Source organism: Manduca sexta, chromosome 18, assembly GCF_014839805.1.
Source record: "Manduca sexta isolate Smith_Timp_Sample1 chromosome 18, JHU_Msex_v1.0, whole genome shotgun sequence".
NCBI lineage: Eukaryota > Metazoa > Arthropoda > Insecta > Lepidoptera > Sphingidae > Manduca > Manduca sexta.
In genome coordinates this window covers 57979-82638 of record NC_051132.1, presented here as the reverse complement: position 1 = coordinate 82638, position 24660 = coordinate 57979, and the positions used below count along the sequence as shown (strand labels likewise).

The 24660-nt window shown below is 36.5% G+C and overlaps 2 protein-coding genes across 2 annotated transcripts; both read left to right on the top strand.

Moving 5' to 3' along the window:
• The first annotated feature begins 1976 nt into the window (after nt 1–1976).
• On the top strand, nt 1977–5808 carry LOC119189692 (protein SHQ1 homolog). Its single transcript, XM_037440065.1, has one exon. The coding sequence runs from the start codon at nt 2110–2112 to the stop codon at nt 3499–3501; it is 1392 nt and encodes a 463-aa protein (XP_037295962.1). The 5' UTR covers nt 1977–2109; the 3' UTR covers nt 3502–5808.
• Nucleotides 5809–21788: 15980 nt separating this feature from the next.
• Nucleotides 21789–23228, top strand: LOC115443375 (probable cytochrome P450 4d20). The gene is made up of 4 exons (XM_037439888.1): nt 21789–21973; nt 22272–22423; nt 22621–22794; nt 23053–23228. Exons 1-4 carry the CDS (start codon nt 21837–21839, stop codon nt 23226–23228), a joined length of 639 nt encoding a protein of 212 aa, XP_037295785.1. The 5' UTR covers nt 21789–21836.
• Nucleotides 23229–24660: the final 1432 nt, after the last annotated feature.

The window sequence follows — 24660 nt, the reverse complement described above, 5'->3', positions numbered from 1 at the left end:
AGCGCAATTTTACTAAGTTTCAAAAAATACATACAAATTTTTATACTTCCTCTGTAATTTTATTTAAAATTACGATAAAAAAAGTTTTTATTGAACATCAAAGTCTTTTTATACAAGAATTATGACTAATAATAGCAAACAAATAGAAAATAACAAAAATCATGTTCAAAAATGTTTTTTTTTTAATGGATCTTTTATGTTCGTGTGCGTATTAATCCCCAAATGTAATCTCCCATCATACTCTCGTTGTACTGCTCTTGGTAATATCGTTCAAAGTCCATTACATCTTGGTAAAAACGTTCTCCCTGCTCCTCTGAATAGGCACCCATATTATCTTTAAATTTGTCCAGGTGAGCATGTAGCATATGGAGTTTATGGGACATTCTGCATCCCATCAATTTAAAACTTTCAAGCATAGTTTAAATGAACTTTTCATAATTGTCGACTCTGTGATTTCCAAAAAAAACAATTGACTACTGCTTTCAGACGCTTCCAGGATTATTTTTCGTGAGCAATAAGGAATTTTGTGAAATCATCGCTGCTCACTATTTATTTTATTTGTGGTCCAACGAAAATACCAGTTTTAACTTTAGCTTCAGATAATTTGGGAAATAATCTCTTTAAATATTCAATAGCTTCAGAATTATGATCTAGAGCTTACAGAAATTGCTTCATTAGCCCTAACTTGATATGTAACGGGAGCATCAATATTTATTTAGGCTCTAATATTGGTTTCACTTTCACATTATATTTTCCAATTTGAAATTAACACAAGCACCGTGAGGCACCCATTTCTTATCTTGATTCCGTATTTTAAGATTATAATAAGCGTCATAGGCTTCGCAATGCTTCAAAATCGTTGCCGAAGCAAATTTCTTACTTCTTACTTTAATAAATTCACCGCAAATAAAACAGAATTAATCAACATTCTGTTTACACTTTCTTGGTGCCATTTTCTAACCAAGTACCACATAAAAGTCGGTTGTTACAATTCAAATATACTTTTTTTAAATAGTAATAGACTAGTAAACACTCACTACTGCCGTTCAGACATAATTCACAATTTGCAATTAAAATGATCAAAATGCTACCGCCTATTCCTCATAAGAATCATTTAAAATCTTCAAAACGTACTTATCAACATAAATCAGACAAAAGCAAACTTTAAGGGTTAAAAATGGATATCCGAGTGTTTTTCGATGTTTGGAATCAGAATTCAAGCATTAGAACGGAAACACAAAAAAAAAAATTTTTTTTGTCGACTTGTGTAATCAATGATTGTGCTGACATTTGGATGTATATAACATGTCATAAATGATCTGTATTCTGTTTGAGATATTTTGTAGTACCTATATATTTTATTTTAAGTGAGACTCGATGATTAATTTCTTACTTATACCTAATCGACTAAATCATTGATTCGGAAGTCACCACTTCACTAATGTTTTTGACATTTCCAGCAGTGTTACCACTAAGAGGAATTTACTCTTCTTCAGGATGAAATAGCCTAATATTGTACAGATCAAAAGATTTATTTGCTGTAGTTAAGGATTTATTGGAATTTGGAATTAAATGAAACTTAATGTTTTAATAAAACTTTTATTTGGAAATACCTCTAATTTTATTGCTAAATATTTCACCACTCTAATGTTTTAAATGAAATTCAGTTCATTTCTTATAAATGTAATGTATTCAATTTTCTTTACGATATTTTGTTCTATTATCCATAGCAAGGATCGCTTATAAATGACATAAACAGTAAATCGTATAAATCAATACCTTTCTTTGCTTCGCCGTAGTTAGATAAAAAAAGGTCTAGTTGTACTCAGATACCTATTTTACGTTATTAAATTCATAAAAAGATGATGTTTAGTAATAACCTTAATATATTATGACTCTCCCGATTAGATTTTTTTTTTAAATCTTTGAGGGATGTGCAAGGACTTTTCTTATAAAATCTAGGGTAAAATCCAAATCGTAAGTGGAAACACAGGTTAAGTTTTTCTCCAAAAAAACGCATGAGCGCGTGTTACGGTGTGCTTTAGATAAGATTTAGCTTGTGTTTTAATTAATTCAATGAGACAGGTGTAAACACATAATCTAACCAAGATGTTAACTCCACGTTTCAAATTATCCCAAGACAACAATCATATTTTTATTAATATAAATGCACCATACACAAACCTTGGAGATACAGAGATCGACGTTGAAGGAGAAAATTTTCTTTTTGTTTCAAGTCCATATTTCTTAAGATTACGTTTGCCTGGAAGGATAGTGGATAATGATTTCTCAAAAGGTTCATATACATGTGACTCGGGTGATTTCAATCTTACATTCGATAAAGAAACACCAGGGGAACACTTTGAGAATTTGGATATGATCACGAGTTTGTTAGCACCGCGAGATATACCAGATATCAACCCTGGTTTAGTAGAAATGTTAGAAGAGGACGGAATAACTTTGGAAAACGATGTTGAATGCGATAACTCCAATTCTTTCGCATTTGGTTTTGCTAATAAAGTCACCACTGAATTTAGCAACATTGGCTCAGAATTTCCGCAGATATTTGAATTGAGAGTGCCCGAAAGCGTCTCAATAATTGATCGGCATGACCTTAGAATAAAATATGAGAATGATAAGTTCTCCTCTGATCATTATTTGGCTGATCTATTTGATGAGGAATTACTGGCTCCGTATTTAACAGCGGTCCCATTCTGGAACCTGCCTGAAGTGAAAAAGGCTGTTGAATTTACTGAGGAAGAGGTGTCCTTACTGAAAGAGCTACCGAACAAGCATTATTTGTTGACTAAGAAGGAATACCGTCAGGTGTTATTAGGGCTTGTTGACATTCTATATGGATATTGCTATGAAAAAAGAACAACCCTCAATGACGACTCTATAGAGTCAAGCTGGACTGTAAATAAGCTCTCATCTACGCTCAGCTGGTTCTGTGTGTTTAATGATATAAAACAAGTTCTGACAGCATGTTACAGAAGAGCGTTAGTATACCCCATATTCAGAAACTTTGAACTGTGTAAGAAGGTTAAAAATGATGTTGTAGCACTCTTCCGCAGAGGCAAGAAATTCATAGTCCAGTGTGTAATTGACATACACCAACTGTTTAACACAAGTCATGATGCCAGATACATATTGAACCAACTTTACATTAAAGATTATTTAGTGTTCCTACAAAAATGCCGAAGCGAGGAACTGGACGAACTATGTAACAATATAGCTAATATTGAACTATCGAAAGCAGATTTAGATTTGGAATTAGAACAGTATGAACATGCAGCTCAATTGGTGAAACATGAAGAGACAGAAATTATGGAAAATGAAGTGGCAGTGCGTATGGCATCCATGTCGCTCCTGCCCGATTTGAATAGGAATAATGCTAGATATATAGATGAAAGTGATGATGAGAGTGATACATCATCAGATTCAAGTGATACATCTTCCGAGGAGTCTTCGGACGAACTGGATTCTGATGATGATCCATGAAAGTTCGAACCTTTAAGGTTATTGTATCCCAGTGTGTAAGACTACGATATGTAGGTAAAGTGGGATGTTGGTGAAAAATTGACAATGTTGAATATGATGGGCATTGGTAGAAACAATTGAAGGATACAGCTCATTATGTACCAAATATATACTGGATTGTTCAAAGTTATAGCTTTCATAATTATTTAATAGTTACTTCATGCTTGTCAAAGCATTGTGTAATACATTGAATAAATCAACAAAAATATGTTAACTTCACTGTTATGTTATTGCTCCAAATCTAAGCAAAATAAGTTGCTAAAGATTTTATTCAACATACTTATTGATCTGTAACATTGAATGCTCAGTCAGAAAACAATAACTATGTTCAGCCCAGTATACAAATTATTCCCGAGCTTGAATGTTGTGAAGACTGAATAGTTTACATGTTACTAAAGATGTTATTGTGATGTATTGTTAGTTATAAACATGTATGTATTAGTGAATCCATTTTATACTGCACCACTTTTATGTTTTCACATTTATCCAATAAGTGGTGAATTCAGCCTTGTGTACAGTTAGCGGTTAATTTAACTAAGACAAGTTTAAACTCTGGTTAAACATTAACACCTTAGCAATATTTTTTATCAGTTAATAGTTGGAAGTGGAACAGACTGCGGAGATAAAGTTCTGTAGGTTTGAAACCCAAACATCTGGCTTTTCTAAAGTTATGTGTATATTCATTGTAAGTTATAGCTTGCTTTGACAGTGAAGGAAATCATTATGAAAACTGGCATACTTGAATAGTTCTGTATAAGAATTTTGAGGGAATGTATATATATGATAAATAATACAATATCAGCCCTTTATTATATACTGTTCCATTGTTGTGCTTGGGCCTCTTCTACTACTGTTCTCAGGAGGTAGTAGTAGTTAGTAGGGATTAAGCCTTAGTTCACCATGCTGACCTAGTATGGATTGGTAGATTTAACACACCCTAAAAATTCCTATAGAAAACTCAGGTGTGTAGGTTTCCTTAGGTTGTTTTGCTTCAGATACAAAGAATACACACATAATTTCGGAAAAATAAGAGGTGTGTGCCCTTAGGATTTGAACCTGCAGAGATTTGTCTCAGCAGTCCGTTCCACACCCAACTAAGCTGTCGCCACTTATCGCCAATCTGCACTAGGTCAGTATGGTGGACTAAGACCTAATCCCTCCTAGTAGTAACGTTAGCCCAGGGCCCACAGAGGCACAATAAGTTTATAATACAGTGCCATTGTTGTATTACATAATAATCATTTTAATTATTATATATACTGGTTTTTTAAATAAATAATTACCCTGGAGTTATGTACTTATGTGTAGATTACTTTTATGAATGTAGTATGTTGAATATAGCTAATTAATATGGAAATATTTCGACTAAATATCTATAATATACATAAGATCAAAGTTTCATTGATTGATATTGGAATATGATATAAATGAAATAATTAGTTTCATAGTCATACATAACTTTATATTATGCTATTTATATAATATCCTTCAAGTCTACATAAATGATTTCTAGTAAGATATCTCAGTCGTATTGCAAGCAGTAACAATGCTCTATTATGTAAATTCTTAGTTCCTGATTGGACCGTGAATAAAATATTTTTAAATCAAATTGTATGGAAATTATAGCTACCACTATAGTTTTATCTTTTTATACAACCAAGAGATTGTGAAAATGTTGGGATGTTTGTTAAAAAGTTAACACAGTAACCACTGAATGAATTTGGATGAAATTTAGCACATAGGTAAACCATGACGTATGGAAAAAGATAGGCTACTTTGTATCCCAGCAATTTGCGCCCATGGGAAAAAAATGATATTTTGAATCTGATTTCTTTAATTAGATTGCGCTGGCGTCTTACAATGTTTAAGGACTTTTGTAGTGAGGAAGACTTTTCACGCGGGCGAAGCAGCGAGTAACACAATAAAAAAAGTTCAAGTTTATTAACGATTTATTAGCAAAAACCAATTGTATGTAAAACTATTGTATTCATAAATTATCATTCAAAATGTTTGGTGCTTTATTGTTTCAAATCTTTCTCATTAATAAATAAATATTAATTATTTGGGTTGCATAATGGATTACTAGGATATTGTCATATTGGTGTACCTATATTGTCTATTATATGCATAGACCACGTAGGCTACATGCCGGCGAAATACAATATAAATCTTTTAATATCTAAGAGCTATTATTCCGTGAAAACTTATTGTATTATACCTATATCCTATCCTTAGGTATTGATGTACATTACAGAATATTGTACTTAATGTGTTTTTCTCTTTATATAATATAACAAAAAAACTTACGATTTATATATGCACTTTATATATTGTATGTTCTGGTATTAAATAAACTAAATAATTTAAATGACAATTGCGAAAATCTTATGTTTACTTTTTCCAGCCATAGTCCAAGAGAGTTAAATTACTTTTAAATTTATTGGAAACAATCATTGAACTAAAAATTGCATTCTCGCCTTTTCAGACACTGTCCGCCACATCGGTAACAGTGGATTTCTAGCCTGTAATAGTAATATTGGTATTTTGCTTATAAATTTTCATTTGCCACTCTCTCTTGTCATGTGTGGACGAAAATGGATTTTGCGAGTTTTCTTCCCGAGTATTGCGACTTTCATCTTTACATAAATAAATCCCCAAATGCAATAGCATGGATAGTATGGTTTGTCCCTGCCTGCTTCGATGGCGTAGTTGTAATGAGTACGCGGTACGAATACGACTATCGCCTTGAACTCCTGGGTTCGGATTCCGAGTCGGGCCAAAACTGATTGCGACTGGATTTTTCATCTTAAAAATTACTCAGTCGCAACCCGGAGTCGGCAAGTTGATGGAGTGTGATAGTCCCATGACTCGGAAAACACGCAGTCATTGGTCCTATACTCTTGGATTGCGGTCTCACAAGACTATGAGAGTAAAGGAACAGAGGTTGCACAATCACATATGTATTGCGCACTCACTTCTGTACTATAATATCTTCTGCGTACTTGTCTGATTTCTGATGAGGTTGGCTGCCGTGGCCGAAATGAATAAAAAAATTACAATTCAAATGTTCTCAATAATTTAATATATTTCATAATTTATTTGAGACAATGATGGAAATCGAACAAATTCATTGCCTTAAAGTACATACATGTCCGCTTTTTGTATGGGCGCTGGTTCTTTATTTCGAACAAATTCCAACCAACTAATAGTGGCAAAATTGTGAGTGGAGCTTGAAATCATTAAAATAATATCAAACTTAAACATTTTTGAAAGTAAAATCACTGTGTTATCCTAAGTTGTAATGACTGTAAAATTAATTTCAATCGAGGAATCGAAATCTGTACCGGAGATATAAGTAGTACCTAGACATCACATATCCCAATCTAAGCGTTTCATATTTACGCAATGGTTTTATTTAGTACCAAAACACTTATATAGCTGATATTTATCTTAAAAAAAGGATAACAATAACATTCACGTCGCTAACTTTAAAAATGTCGAATTTCATATGCAAAGTTCCTAACTTATTTTATCACTTTAGACAGGTTTACCATTTATAAATGGAAGAATGCCTGTCAAGCGTGTCTTAAATGTATGTTCCAAAAAATGCATGTCTAATATAAAAAAAATAACTGTAGCTAATAGGTAAAACAATAGGTAATAGATAATAATGATGACAAGTATTTATTGATGGTAGGTCTCTCATATGAGAATCCGTCTTGGTGCCACCGCAATGTCTATTTCTGCTGCCAAGCAGCAATGTATAGTCACTGTTGGGTTCCGGTTTGAAGGCCATTGTAGCCAGTGGAACTTCTGGAAATAATAAAACTTAACATCTCATGTCTCAGAATGCCGAGCACAGTGGAATATCAGACAATACTTTGTAATTCAAGGTGTTAGATGCTGATTCTGCTGTTTGCTTTGCTTGCCATCTTGCCAATTGCTTACCATTAGGCGAATGGCAAGCTTGTCTCGTCATTCAAGGCATTAAAAAAGCAAGTTTTTATGGCACATTTTTTTGTGATTATTTCTAAGAAGACTTATTTTTTTAAGACTGCGTTTCTCAGACGAGTGCTCTCCGCACGCCTTTCATATGATGTAACCCTACTCTTAGGGATAATGTTCCAAAAACACTCACGACGCTTTCTTGTGAATATTTCATGAACATTTAAACTTTACTTCATCGTTATGCACTTCAATAATGATTAACTTCCAAATAAATATTCAACGCCCTATTAACCCCATTTTAGCATAAGTTATTTTAGCCTTCATTATGTTAGGTACTATAGAAGTAGTATGTAGTCGTAGTAGTACTAGTATGTATTTAGTAGTTTTTAAACGTAGATAACCAGAGTCCCCGCCCTGTAGAATGGGGGCGTCTGGAAAATTCCACCACGGTATCTCCTGGCTGGCCATCGGGGGGTCGTTGGCGGGTGGCTGTGGGCCGTCCGCCCTTATTGTACGTTGTGCACATTTCGCACCTTGTGATGACTCCGGGATAGACGGCAGCGTGGAAGGTAGGCCTCATGCTGCTGTGGACGCCGAGGGCGTCCTTCGGTTACGCGGGGGCTCCTGAGCCCCAATAGCAGACGGGCCGCAATAGGCGACACCGCGCAGGGACGACTGCGGACGAAAACTTAGACATTTCCGTCAGAGGAAGCGTAGAGTCGTCCCTAATGCGCCGAAGAGGGCCACCGCGGAGTTTTATTTGGTATGCCGTGCGTAGTACCTATATAGGTTAAGGACTCTTCCCGGCGGCGGTCGAAGGTCAAGATCAAATTCGGGAGGCTCAACGCTGGGTCATAAGCCACGGTGACCCCATAAAATAACCGCTCAGCCCCCCCCCCCAAGGCTGGGCGGTAGTCATAAGGCACTTTCTCCGCGAAAACAAAAAAAAAAGATAACCATAGTCAAAATGAAATAAACAAAGCAAGTTCACTATGTCACATTTTTTCTTTGAGAAAGTATTTCGGCGAGTCTCATGGCGCACTAACCCGCAACAAATTTAATCAAATATAAGGATAGAGAGGAGTTGGAAATATATTTTATCATTTCCTTCCATAGCAAAGCGAGTCACATAATTATGAATTACGAAAAGTATTTTTAAACCTTAACATACAGACTGCCTCGGTGGCGTACTTGTACTGCATGCGCGAAATGGCAGCGCTCTGACGTGCTGGGTTCGAATCCCGGGACGCACCAAGTTATATTAGGGTTTTCTGTTCAGTATCAGCCTGGAGTCTGGCATTTGTGCCCGATATGGCGATAGGCTCGCCCCTATTACATGGTGGGACGAAACACACCTGGTGAAAAGTGGGTGCCCTGGTTGCGCCTCTGCATACCCTTTTAGGGATAAATGCGTGAGGTATGTTTGTTTGTTTAACATAGAGAGTTAGCATTCTATCAAAATTTAGGGGCCGGAGCCATTTCCTTAATTTTCTTGAATTATAAAGTCAAGACATGTTTGCATTTTTCTCAATTATTTCTGTATCTTCAGGCATATGATCTGTCTGTAATACTCTGTACTCGTTCGCTAAAAAAGTTAATAGGGCGTTGAATATTAAAATGGCAGTTAGTCATTTTTTGAATTGAAGGAAGTTAAGGTAATATTTCTGTTTTAAAAAAAATTAAACCGCTTCAAAATCGCTAAATACCAACCAAAAAATAATTAAATATTACCGTAATATACAGTCCTGTATACTATTTATCAATTTTGGATTCGGCGTCTAATTAAAATAAACATTGTTTTCGTATTTTTGTTCTTGTGACCCAGCTTAGTCAGCAATTTTAATTAGTCATTGACTCCAAAGTCGGAAAGCATTAAGTATGTACTCTATTGTTTAAAGACTTTATTGTACAATCGAAATTATTACTTTGAGATCCACACACATACATACTAGTAATGGAAACTACCAATCTATTATTGGGCCGTGCGTTGTTGCCAACTTTTAGTCATTAATTAGATAAATCAAATGTATAATTTATTATACTTAATTAATTATTAATTTATGTCAAGCAAAGTGAAACTAAAAGACAAGGAAATAAATAAAACAAATTTATTCACATAAATTTTAATTATATATAGCTTTGCGACGTACTTATTAAGAAAAAAAAAATGGTCTATATGTTGTGTCCTATACAGGCGGAATATACAAAGCAAGAACTGAGTGCACTAGCAGCGCTTGTTGCCTTTCCCTACGGGGATAAAAGTGGTGACTATGTGTTACTAAAAAAATATAGGGGCTGTATTATTGCACCACCCTCTACTGGCAAGGAACTTACTCTACCAATGTAAAGGGATTAGGTCAGTTGTCTACAACGGAGCTTACCAAAATATCTAGACACCCGTCTTTATCTGGCTCGTGTCCTTATCTTGATAAAAGTAATATGGTTAAGGCCCTGTGCACAAACATTATACCGGATTCAATAAACGAACCCAATTCTTGACTTCAAACCATTGGTCAGAATGAACCAAATTCAAAATAAGGTGAAGGCACCAGTCTTATACAAAATGACAATGACGGACACTTTTAAAATAATTTTCTAAAATAGTAATGGGTATATTTTTTTCACTACATTTTCTGTATACTATAAATAAGAACATCGGAGTAATATTGTTTTGTTTGAGACAATGAGTAGGAAACAAATATAGAAACGTAACGCAATAACAACAACGTCACAATAACATCGTTTTTAAAGATTTTGTAACACTAAGTATGTAATAAATATTTATTATGTTTACGCGAATGCTAAACATTAAAATTAAACTATTTTTTGGATTTTACCGCGGTTTTTATATTTTAATTTTCTCCCGACGTTTCAGAGACTTTGCAGCCTTCGTGGTCGGGGGGGGGGGGGGACTGAGGTGTTGGTCAGCCGCAAACACAAAGTTAGAATATATACCTAAATTTTACAATTATAAAATTTTTTAAAATTAAAATCTTTTATCTGTTGGTGGTCCTATCTGCGCAGAATGAGCTCATAGTGTCTTTGTCTGGCAGCCGGACTTTTAGGTTCCGATTTCATTTAATGTAGAACTCAACCCCAGGCTTGTGCAAGCTTCCAAATATCTTCCCTATTGAAATTTGGATGTTTTTTAATTTCAATAGCCTCGCGAATCATCCTAGGCAGGATGTGCTCGGTGTTCTTTGGCAAGGATTTGTGGCTTGTCTAGTCGCAGATAATGATTGGAGCCTCCTTCAGAGTGTTCAAATATCAGCTATATGATCATTTGCGCGGGTCCCCATATTTATTTTTGTTTGACCTATATGAGACAAGCCATAGTTGCAATCTATCTTGTATACTTCCGGTTCTTGCAGAGGTATATGGCACTTGACAGGTGGTAAAAATTGACTAATCTTCTTAAGCGGTTTCAAATAAGTTTTTATTGAAGCACGTTTCAGGATATAACCAATCTTGTCGGTGACTCTTCTTACATATGATAATACAACCGGAATACGTTCATCCCCCGAGGCAATTCTTGTGCGCTTGGTCTCCACACCAAATGCACACCCATGCATGCATATTTGCCGCAACCCTAGGCACACGTTGTGTATATCTCATGGTTGCTAAATTCACAGTGAGGTCTATAAGGGTTCGTGAACATCCATCAGAAACATCAGGATGGTTGATGATCGTGAACATCATCAACCATCTTAATAATTCCTACTCCTTCCTGTTTCTCTTCCTTTCCTCTATCCTCTCCCTTCTTCCTCCCGGGCCCTAAGACCGAGTAGCTGCATGCTGCCAGCGAATCTTCCACTGGCGCATCCAGTGATTGCGGTAGGGCTCACCAACTCATGGGACTGCCGTGGTTGCTACGCTGGGGAATCGCTTGTACACCATTAGCAGGGTACCCCCGGAGATAAGCACGGCAGTTCCCAAAAAAAACAATTGGAATACGTTGAACTGTGGCTGGTTTTACTCGGTCTCTGTGACAGTGCATGTAAAGTTGAGCTTGTTGTCTCGCAGTACTTGTTTCACATGTTGCAGCTCAACGGCCAGGTGTTTCTCGTCACAGATTCCTTGTGCTCTCTGAAACAAAGAATTTTCCACAATAACGAACTACTTTGGATGGTGATGAGATTCACCGTTCAGAAATTTATCGGTATGGGTTTGTTCTCGATACCCAGTATAACTTAAGATTTGATCCGGATTACGGATGATTAAAACATCTAAGAAGGCCAGACATTTATTGTGTTCTAACTCCATAGTAAATTGAAATCGGCCGATAGGTATAACTATCTTCAGTTTTTTTGGTTAGCCTGGAGCTAGTTACCTACCGCATCCGCCCTCTTCACCGCCTGACACTGTTTATCCACTTTCTTAAGTCAAGCCAAATTATTTAGCTTTACATTACTAATAATACCTATGTGAGACAATTTCAGATTTCGGTTATATTTATTCCTAAAAGGGACAGAAACAAAATGGCGAAGAAATATTTCGTAAATAATAATTAATAACGAATTATTTCAGCTTATTGTACCTTACACCATTTTTTTTTTGTTTCGCGGAGAAAGTGCCTCATTATTACCGCCCAGCCTTCGTGTAACCGTGCCTTACGGCCCGGTGTTGAGCCACCCGGATTTGATGGTGACCTTCGGGCGACCGCCGAGCCGAGTCCCTAACCCTATATACAACTTAAACCTATGCACGGCCTACCAGCTGTAACTCCGCGGTGGCCCCCTTCGGCGCATTTGGGACGGCCGTGGGCTTCCTCTGACGTTGAAGGGGAGGGGCTCTGAAGCCCGGCCTCGGCGTCTACGGCAGTATGAGGCCAACAACACACTGCCGTCCATCCCGGGGGTCAACCGAAAGATGTGCAAAAGATGCACAAAAATGCACTAGGGCGGACAGCCCCCTGCTGCCTGCCGACGACCCACTTCGTGGCCCCTATTAGTCGCCTCTTACGACAGGCAGGGGATACCGTGGCGGAATTCTCCAAACGCCCCCATTCCACAGGGCGGATTGTACCTTACATCTGCACTAACCTTGAAAATTGCCAGTGTAGTTGCATTAGGTAACTATCATTACTGTTTCAATTAGACATGCCTGGACTTTTTGCAAATTTCCGATTTGATTTGTTATGTTGCAACATTATGTATTGTTTCTCAATATATTATGTAAGTATAAATGCCTATCATTCGTTTTCCGTAAAGCATGTAACGAAGCAACACAATGTTGTCGGTGTTGTCGTGTCTATGTGTGCTGTACGCGGTCTGGACGTGGTATCTTCGGAAGTCTAGTTCGCCTGACAGGCCTCCATACCTTCGCGGAATATTTCCCGTCATAGGGAATGCACTTATTTTGCTCGAAGGACATAATGGTAAAAACATTCCATAAGTTTAGTCCACTCACCTTTCATATCACCATTCATGGACCTATCGTTAGATAGGCACCTTCTAATTTTTAAATAGAGTAGGTACCTACTTTTATCGTCAACTGTGACTAACTGAATGAACTGAACATTCTCTTATTTAACGTTAATATTTATAGAGCCATTTCTTCATTTATTGCACATAATAATATAAAAATATAAATAGTTTGTATATAAGTATCTAATATATTATATTGACGAATATTATTATTATTAACTCTTTTGCATGACCAACTTTCCTGACTTTTAATCCAAATTCCGAAACCTATTTTCTTCCTGTAATATGTTTTCTTAGCTGTATTGACATAATAATAATAATATCAGCCCTGTATTATATACTTGCCCACTGCTGAGCACGGGCCTCCTCTACTACTGAGAGGGATTAGGCCTTAGTCCACCACGCTGGCCTAGTGCGGATTGGTAGACTTCACACACCCTCGAAATTCCTATAGAGAACTTCTCAGGTATGCAGGTTTCCTCACGATGGTTTCCTTCACCGTTAAAGCAAGCGATAATTCACAAAGAATACACACATAATTTATTAGAAAAATCAGAGGTGTGTGCCCTTGGGATTGGAACCTGCGGACATTCGTCTCGGCAGTCCGTTCCACAACCAACTAGGCTATCGCCGCTTCTTATTGACATAGCCATACATAAAAAAGAAAAAAAAAACCATTGTGAAACTTAGTGCGGCTGAGCTTCTCAGTTTTTCTATACCATCCTGGCAAAGGGACTCCACTGCACCTGCTTGTAATGCAACGGCGTCAAGATAGAGTATCGATGGACGCAATTAGTGATAATCCGTAACAATTACGCCGTGTCAACGAAACTGTACTGACCCCGGAACTTATAGGGCACATGATCCTGTGACGTCCAATTTAAAACTTATTTTACCTATAAAAGTTATAACATAAAACATAGAAGAGGATAACCTAAAAGTTACTATAAATACCTCAGATGAATACCTGTGAAATAGTCACTTTTGGTACATTATTTTCCGTGACGTTAAGCTTGAAATGTTGCCAAGATGATATCGGTGCATCGGTGTATATCAAATTTATAGTCGGATGTTATTCCGTCCGCTCTGTGAATGGGGATAGTAAGAGAATTCCACCACGGTATCCCCTGGCCCGTCGTGTGTCAGAGTGGCTCAACGCCGGGTCGTAAGGCATGGTGATCTATCATAACCGGACAACAAATCAGTCACCTCCCACAAAGGCTGGGCTGTAGAAATAATACTTATTCCGCAAAACTAAAAAAAAGGTATACCTCGCTTAGTAAAGTATAAAGTCTACCTAATTTTAATTATGACGTATTAAATGTTTATTAGTTTTTAAGGTGGTAGCTCAAGGTCCATTTTCATACATTTTGTTTCGGCTTTAATCTGGGTAACTAAACAAGTATTGGGAAGTAAAGAATTTAAATTCACGTCTAGTTAGTGATTAGTTCTCGCAGTTGAAAGAAAAATGTAAAAATAATTAATAATCATGGATATTTCTGCCTTTAAAATTTCGTCATATTAAATTTTAAAGGCCGAAATATCCATGATTATTAATTATTTTTACATTTTTCTTTCAACTGCGAGAACTAATCACTAACTAGACGTGAATTTAAATTCTTTACTTGCCAATACTTGTTTAGTTACCCAGATTAAAGCCGAAACAAAATGTATGAAAATGGACCTTGAGCTACCACCTTAAGTAAACTTTTCCTTTATATTTATCTAAACATTTTGGTCTCAAGTACCTACGATGTGATGTTTTGCCGATACTTTAGTTTTGTTACATTGTATTGAGTGGAAGGCTCACAAAAAATACTGTATCTATTTTATATTATTCGACATTTAGTGCCGAATACAGGTAACTAGAACTTGTAACAAATATATCTAATAGTGAAGTCGTAATTTCAGCTTTAGGTATATAATGTATGTACTCAAAATCTTTTTTAGCAATACTTATAAAACTGGGGCGACTGAACGGTTATGTTGGGGTAACCGTGGCTTACGGCCCGGCGTTGAGGCGCCCGGATTTGATGTTGGGCTTCGGTCGACCGCCGGACCGAATCCCTAACACTGTACGCACCCTACGCACGTCCTACCGTCTAAGATTGCGCGGTGGCACTCTTCGGGACGGCTGCGGGCTTCCTCCGACGGAAGTGTCTAAGTCTTCGTCCACAGCCGTCCCTGCGCTGTGCCGCCTAATGCGACCTGTCTCCCGGGGGAGGGGGGGAGGGGTCTCAGGAGCCCCCGCGCACCGAAGGACGATGTCGGCGTCAACGTCAGCATGAGGCCTACCTTCCACGCTGCCGTCTATGCCGGGGGTCACCCGAATGTGCAAAAGCGCACGATGTACGCTAAGGGCCGACAGCTCCCTGCTGCCCACCGACAACCCCCCCATGGCCCCTATTAGTCGCCTCGTGCCGCGGACGATAGTCAGGATATACCGTGGTGGAATTCTCCAAACGCCCCCATTGCACAGGGTGGGTGGTCAGGTACTGAAATTCATATTTTATTACTTACTTAATACCATAGAAAGAGATCATGTGGTAGAGTGGAGTATTCTGGTCCGTCCCAGGGTCTCTAACTATTTTTGTATAGAATTCCACCAAAATCTGTTGTGAAGTTTTTGAGTTTATGAGAGAGTATATATATATATATATATATATATATATATATAGTTTATGATATACCTATTTTTAGTACTTTTAAAGTCTTATTTCGTTTGTTTTTGTTACGTATTTATATATTAATCGTTATTTATTCCTTTTTAACAAAAATAAAATATATATATATGCGTATCTGTGATGCGATGAGCATATGAATACGTTCCTATTCGTAAGGACCTGAAATAATTAAGTTATCAAAATAAAATAAATAAAATTAAGTTATTTTTTTTTAGCATTATTTCGCCACGTGATAAATATATCCAGAGACTGTATAAAGAAGGGCGGAGTTATTTGCGGGGCATTGGTGCTTCAAAGATATTACAGTAAGTTAATGCACTTAATATCTTGCAATAAACTGCCGGAACCTTTAGTTTTTTTCGTTGTCCATCTCTATTCATAGTTTTTACGAACGGTAACCTACTATCAATTGTTTTTGTAGGGTCTAATCCGGGGCAATTCATATTACAAAAACCCACGCAATAGCCCAGTCTGGGAACTGAAGTCCTGGGCGGGCACTTTACATATTAGGCCATTTATCGTGAGTCCTACTTTTCTTTAACTGTTCATTTCCGTATAATTGCATCGATGCGTATCGTTAATTATTATTAAGACTACCGCCCTACAATACGTTGCACAGATCACATACACTAGACAAAGAGACAAACGTTCTGGCTTCATTTTTTACCTCTGGGCCCAAACTCCCAGGCACAACAATGTGGATGGCGCCTTCCTATCGCCTCGTGCATTTTATAGTTATCATGACAAAATGGTCTAACAATTTATGTTCTATTTCTGTAGAATTATATTAAACAGTACGAGTTCCTGAGTGTAATAATAAAGTCAAGGATGCTTGGAAACGGATGAGTGAGGTCATGAATAAAGAAGTTAAAATAATTATCATTGGATGGTCCGTTCTTTAAGCTATTTGATACCACAAAACCAAGATTTTGTTTTTTTTTTTTGGAGGTCTCGCTTTCGAGCGTGACACGGTAGTATAGATAGCTGTCTAAAATATTTTTAGAACGCCGTTTCGCTGAACTAAATTAATAAAATAATTAAATATTTCACAGTGATAACCAATCCTCAAGACGCTCTGACAGCGGCAAACAGTTGCCTTCAAAAACATTTGGCTTTCGAATGGGTGAAGCCATGGCTGGGAAACTCTATATTCATGTCTACAGGTATTCTTACTTATTATTACCTAATAAATATCGCAAATAGAAAGGTGTAAATTATTACCATAGAAAATATAGAAAAAAAAACACAATAGGTAATTTTGGTTTGTTTTTTTACTGATATTTTAATCTTTAGATTTAGCATAATACACACTGGTTGCTTCCAGCGTCATAAGAGTGCACTTAAGGATGTGTCACTTCCAGCTATAATATTTATTATCATTGCTATTCTTTCTCAGTAGGTCACATTCATGGACATACAATTCTTGTTTCAGGTGAAATTTGGAAAAATCAACGCAGAATGATTGCACCAGCATTCAGTTTGCGAATACTGCACGGATACCTTGGAGTATTTAACACTAAAGCAAGAGAATTGGTAGAAATACTGTCCACTCAGACTGATCCCACGTTTAACATTCTACCGTACATTAAAGATATTATTTTCAAAATAAGTTGTAGTAAGTATTAATTATTACTAACACGCTCGCATTTTGTATAATATATTAATAGCTTTTGATTGCGGCTTCGCCCGCGTGAAGGAATTTTTACGGGAAAAAGTCCCACTAGGTATATATTTTCCCGGAATGGAAAGTAGCCTACAAGCTTCCCAGGGTCATCTATCTCCATACGAAACTTAATAAAAAATCGTTCAGTAGATTTTGAGAAAATCGATAACTTACAGATAGGAAAGAAGACTTTGTTTTTTAAAATGTATAGGTTACAAAAAAAGATAATTTTATCTACATTAAATACTAAAAGCAATAAATGTATTTATTTTGATAGGAGTTTGATAAATATTCTAAAATGTGCATTGTAAAAAGATAACATCCGATATTATTATATGTGTGGCTCATTATTTTGGTCATAGTGGCTTCCACATAAAATTTAAACCGTAGCCAATGTGTTATTCTGATGTATAACCAAACAATATTATTGTAAAGTTTCATCTAAATCCGTTCAGTAGTTTTTTCGTGAGAGGAACAAACATACATACATACATACATCCATCCTCAGAAACTTGCGCATTTATAATATTAGTAGAATTTACAATTTTATATTTTATCTATAGCTTTCGGTTGTGGGTTCACACGCGTGAATAAGTTTTCCGAGGATAAAAGTTAGGTATTATATTTTTCTGGGATAGAAAATAGCCTATGTCCTTCCCAGTGTGTCAAACTATCTCCATACCAAATTTCATCGAAATCTGTTAAGTAGTTTTTGAGTTTATCGCATTTAGACAGGCAGGCAGATGCAACGGGAGACTTTCTTTTTAAAATAGATATTTTGAATTTTTTATAATTCCCCTCCTTTAAAAATTTTGGTTCCGGTGGAAATTTTTTTTCTACTACCGCCCAGCCATCGCGGGAAGTTATGTTGGTATTCCTGTGCCTCTTACGACTTTTATCAATATTATCTGCCTACAGTGATAGGTGAAGCAAAGCTAACATTTTAGTATTTTACTATCTAACCAAATTCATTTTCATGGACCCGCTTATGAAGTGTGGACTCTCCTTTTTTGGTCACGCCAACATAGACCCCCGTCAAGTTTCACGAGAACCCTTGGGGGTCCACCTGGACCACTTGGGAATCAATGGTATAGATAATTGATCTTTAGTAGGTATTTAGATGCAGAGGCGGCTATAACTCATGCGCCGCCCGTGTGCAATCAATTCCTTCGTGACCCCTAGGACACAATGTAATCTTTAATAAAGATACTTAATATTAAATCAAAAGTTAATGTGTAAAGTAAAGTAGCCGCTCGCCGGCGTTAGCACGGGCGCAGGATGTTTGAGAGCACCAGTGTTGCGAGCGACGCATTTTTCTTTGAACGTGTCGCGAGCGGCGCTCGGCTCCCTAATACACTGCGCCTGTGTGCAGCGCTCATCCTGCACAATAGCTAAAGCCGCCTCTGCTTAGATGTAGGAATAGTCTCGTTTATCGAGTGTGATATGTTGAATAAAAATGCAAAATGCAGGTACAATATAATGTATAAAATTTCAGAGACAGTGTTTGGAGTTGACGAACTGGATGATAAAGAATTTACAAAACAATACATGAAAGCTACAGACACAATTTTAGGCAGCTATGTTCATAGATTTCACAATCCATTGTTACACAGTGATTTTATGTACAAATTATTAGGATATAAAAAGAAAGACGACGAAGTCATCAGAATTTTAAGTAACATGAGTGATACTGTGAGTATACAAATATGTTTGGTTAAAGATAAATGAATTAAAAATATGAAAGTTTAAAACAGTCAATACTTAATTATTATGAAAAATAATTTAATAATTATTAATGGGACGAAGACGTCCTTGAACCTGAAAACGGTAAAAGAAAAACGAACTTTTCTTACGTATTTACATGAAAAAAGAAAAGCAAAAAAATATATCTACTCTGAAAAAGAGTATAGACGTTTCTGACTGTTGCTCGCGGCCTCGCCTTGAGAAAACTTTTCTCGCTAAAAAAGTCCATAAAACACTGTAACGATTCATGGCGCTACCTCTATGATGCCGGCACCGTATTCTAGTTGATTAACTACTTCTTTTATTTCTTCGATATAAGTTAATGAAATGTCTTTTTACCATTAAACAATTAAACTTAAATGTATTTAATCAGTTCCATTAATTATAATAATCAGACCGGTGATACTGTCTCTAATTTGTGAGAGTCCGCTTGGGTAGGTACCACCGCAATATCTATTTCTGTGGCGAAGTAGCAGTGTGTAGTCACTGTTGTGTTCCCGTTTGAAGGAATTGTAGCCAGTGTAACTGCTGGACATAATGAGACTTAACATCTTACGTCTCAGGATGGCGAGCGGAGTGGAATACTAACGATACCTTGTAATTCAAGGTGTTGGATGGTGTTTCTACTGTTTATGGGCGGTTGTATCGCTTACTAGTAGGCGAAGGGCAAGCTCGTCTCGACATTCAAAGCAATAAAAAATAACTTATTTTTCGAGATGACGTATTTCATACTCATCTGTATTCCTCTCCATAAGGACCTCTGTCTATCGTTCCTCAAAACTTGGGACTATTAGCTAGGGAGAGGAAAAGGTATGGTGCTTGTGATGAAAGTTGAAATATTACTCAATCAATGATAATTAGACTTATGTATGATTCACACACTTGTTAAAATGATATCGAAAAAAAATGTGTGGGAGCACGTAGTTTGAAATAATATGTTAGATAATGATTGAGGCAACTACACCACATTTATTTTCAAATTAACTGGTGCCAAATATAAGTCTTTTAAATAATGTTACTCATAATGTTTCGTCGGGGTCAATATTATGTTAACTTATTATGGTAATTTGTACACTAATTATTATTGAAATTAAACTAGTTTTCGGATTCTATCGCGGTTTTTTATATGTTAGTTTTCTCCCGACGTTTCGAAAACTTTGCAGCCTTCACGGCCATGGGGGTTGTTCATGCGCAAAGTGAAAGTTACAATACCTACCTACATTTTACAATTATAGAACTTTTTAAAACAGCTGGAAGCTTCCAACCATTTTCCCTATTGAAATTAGGATGTTTTTTAATTTCAATAGCCTCGCGAATCAACCTAGGCAGGAATCGGTGTTCTTCGGCGAGGATTAGTGGCTTGTCTAGTCGCAGATAATGATTAGCGCCTCCTTCAGAGTGTTCAGCGACTGCAGACTTCGTAGAGCGTCGGTGTTTCACGTCAGCTATATGTTCTTTTACGCGGGTCCCTATATTTCTTTTTGTTTGGCATATATAAGGAGGCCACAGTTGCAATCTATTTTGTATACTCCCGATTCTTGTAGAGGTATATGGCACCTGACAGGTGGTAAAAATTGACTAATCTTCTTAAGCGGCTTAAAATATGTTTTTATGGAAGCACGCTTCAGGATGTAGCCAATCTTGTCGGTGATTCCAATTACATATGGTAATACAACCGGAATACGTTCAACTGTGGCTGGTTTTGCTCGGTTTCTGTGACGGCGGCGTGGAATTTGCAGTACTTGCTCTACATATTGCAGCTCAGCGGCCAGGTGTTTCTCGTCACAGATTCCTTGTGCTCTCTGAAACAAAGATTTGCCCACGGTAGCTAACTGTTTTGAATGGTGATGAGATTCACCGTTCAGATATTTATCCTTCAGATATATAACCTTGGAGTAGCCGAGGCTGTACTAAGGCCTGTCTCCTCGAAGTCCTCCATAAATATATCGGCGACTACCGGAGATACAGGGGAGCCCATCGCAACTCCCTCTACTTGTACATAGAACTGACTATACCACAACATATAGCCAGATGTAAGGCAATGTTGGAGTAGTTCTGCATATTCCACAGGAATGTTATTCTCTGCTAACTTCTTAGATACAATTCCTCAGTCCCCCCCGTGACCATGAAGGCTGCAAAGTCTTCGAAACGTCGGGAGAAAACTAAAATATAAAAAACCGCGATAAAATCCGAAAAGTAGTTTAATTTGAATGTCTAACATTCGCGTAAACATAAGAAATCATCTCTCATTATTAAAACTATTCATATTTCGTAAGAATACTGTATTAAAGTTTTAAAATAGAATTAAATTATATTTTACATACAGATTATTAATAAGAAACGCGCTGCTTTGAAGACCTCTAAGTCTACGATTCATGACATTACGAATTACAAAGGTAAGTATTCTATTCAATAATTATTATAATGAAACAAACCTGATGGACATTATCATGTCTTGAGTTGTTGTCTTTATAATTTTACAATAGAAACATTTACTTCATGAAATTAAAATTGTTACAATGACTACTGAGGTGCTTCAGCTATTGCCGCTTTCTAGATTGTAAGTGCTACTAATGCGCACAATAGTAAAATAAGTAAAAATCGTACAAAGCCGTCTATAATTTAGAGTTACAAAGTGCTGCATATAGAGCGCAAGAGCAGACAATATCGTTAGATATCATTCAAATTGTTCGTGTAGCTTTAGTAAATAACATATTAGATACAAAGACAATACACATATCATCATATTTAATTACTTATTTCATATTGTTCTTTTCAGACGCAAAATATAAATCACTTCTAGAATCGTTTCTAGAACTTTCAGAGAACAATATGTTGACATATAAGGAGATTAAAGAAGAGGTAGACACGTTCATAGTAGCGGCATACGACACGTGCTCCCTCGTTTTAACTTACACACTTATGTGTTTAGGAACTTATCCAGAAGTGCAGGAACGAGTGTATAAAGAGTAAGTTTATTGATCAGATTCTGGATATAAAAAAAAACCGCCTTAGTTTTTGATTTACCCGCTTTGCCATAAAGTGAAACAGACTGAATGTTTTGAACTCGCTACCTTGTTATTTAATTTGTTTTCTTGGTGACTAAGACAAGGTTAGTAGACCGAAAGACTCGCCAAGCATCACAACTAGGTGTCATCAAGTGTGTAACTGCCGAACCTGGTATACAGCAGTTGTAGTGGTGTGAGAGCGTATAGAGTCGTGTACTAAAAGCTATATTTAAATCGCAATTAAATTGTACATTGACAGAATACAAACCGTCTTTGGAGATACGGACAGAGATGTTGAGAAGGAGGACTTGTCACAGTTGCTATATACAGAAGCTGTTATAAAAGAGACTCTGAGAATGTATCCACCCGCTCCTTTTATATTGAGATACTGTGATAAAGAAGTTCTACTAAGTAAGTATCTAATAGGTTTTTCATTCATCGGTTAGGTCCTACTAGGTGTTTCATTATATGGAACAAGACGTATGTATTGTTATCACAAAACAGTTCAATAGAATCGGAAATTAAAACTGATGAAATCCGTAATTCAAATGATATAGAAAATATAGATATATTTTGTACGTTTGTAAAATCATTGTTTTATTTTACAGAGAATTACAAAATCCCAGCTAACACACAATTAATTCTCAGCACGTATGGTATGAATCGAGACGCTGTGTGGGGACCAGACGTGGAACATTTCCGACCGGATCGATGGCTGGACCTTAAGCCAGAGCAAAGTAACGCCTTCGGATCCTTCAGCATCGGAAAACGAATATGTCCAGGTGAATGAGTGTCAACATAATATCCAGGGTAGAGCGACGTGTTATCATACCCCTATTTCGACAACTATATTAGATCTCATGTAATGGTCTACTTCCATTAGTCAATGACGAACCCAAGACGCCAGTCGTCCCATCAAACAACTTCGCCACCAAGACATTTGAATGTGTCAATAGATAGATTATGAAGATCGACACAAATATAAAAGTAATAGGGACAGATACATAAATTTAAGAAAATATAAATTGTTTGTATTTCAGGACAACATTTTGCTCTAATTTCTTTGAAGACGCTGGTTGCTCACGTAATACGGCATTACCGAATCAGAGCAAACATCCACAAGTTGCAATTTCGAATGGATTTCTTAGCGGTTCCAATGTCAGACTGCAATGTGGTCTTGGAGCGAAGAAATAATGTCGTTACGCAAGCATTATAGAAATTATTGTGAACCGACTCACAAAAAAGGGAAGGTTCTCGATTCGAGTGTTTGAATTTTTATTAAATTTATTAATAAAATAAAAAAGTTTTTGGATTTTTTTTTATATGTATCGTCTTCTACCGCTTAAATCGACTGATAACATTAATCTGAAATGCTTAGTCTTTCACCTTCTACCTACCCTTATTCCACTCCAATTAGAATCAGAACTACAAACTATTCCGGGCAGACAAACTGTGCAGATAAACATGGCAGACGTGCACATCGATTTAGTGTCATCTATTACGTTTGACTTGACATATTTTTATTCAAAATGTGCTCCGAGGTCAAAGATATGATCTACGTGTTTCTTATAAATTAACTTGGAGTCATGTGTAAAACCAAAATCACGAATCGATTAAACCAGTTGAAGTGATTTTTTTTTCATCAAATACCTACAAGTAACGCAAATTAATTTCCGAGTAATTGTTATAAAGTAGGTAGCATTTAGTTAGAAAGGTATCTAAGTCTAATTATAGTCGCCGACATTTATTTACATTTTAAATTTTTGAATATATTTTCATGTCGTCAGCATAGAGAAGGAGATCAATGGTCACTTCCTGTAAAATAAGGCTGTGGAAATTATCTTTAAAAAAATTAATTAAAGTTAGCCATTTCTTTTGGGTTTCCAATTTTTGAAATCAGCATTTCCTAAAAAAATGCGCAAAATTGATCCAAAATTAATGTTTTTAGTACTCCGTAAATGTTGTAATATTTTACGACGTTTAAAACTACTTATTAGAAATAGAATCTTATTATATCAAATCTTATTATTATTCATCTATTAGAATCTAATTATTAGAATTAGATTTAGAAATTAATTTGGTAAATTAATTATTCAATTAATTCAAATAATTATTTTTTGTATATGAACATAATTTTCTTTGCATTGTAATGGGAACCGTGCAACAAGTGATTGTGCGCATAAGGATACCTAAATGATTATGTAGTAAACAGAAACAAATACAAATAATGGTAGGTTAGTGGAAAACTATAGTACAATAACGAAACAATGCTTAACCGTGTAGGTTTTGCTTAAAATATTTGTATACATGCTTAAAATATAGTTATACAAATTATTTTACATGAAAGGGAATTAAGTAGCTTTTGCTATCGTAAGTCAGTATCGTCTCTCGCCATCTAGCGTGATTGCTGTGCGTTATTACGAGAACTATGCGTTATTACTATAATACCATATCGATTGTCTCACAGTTCCATTGGTGTTGACGAGATGGCGGTGTATACTAATTGTACCACCACATCACTCTTCCCCGGAGACCGAAGGTCAAACTTCATCAGGCTTCCAGTCGAGTCCTTCGATGTTAAGCGTATAAGCATGTCAGAGCCAGAGAGTAGATGCCCCAGTGCGTTGGGGTGTAGATGCCCCCAGTGA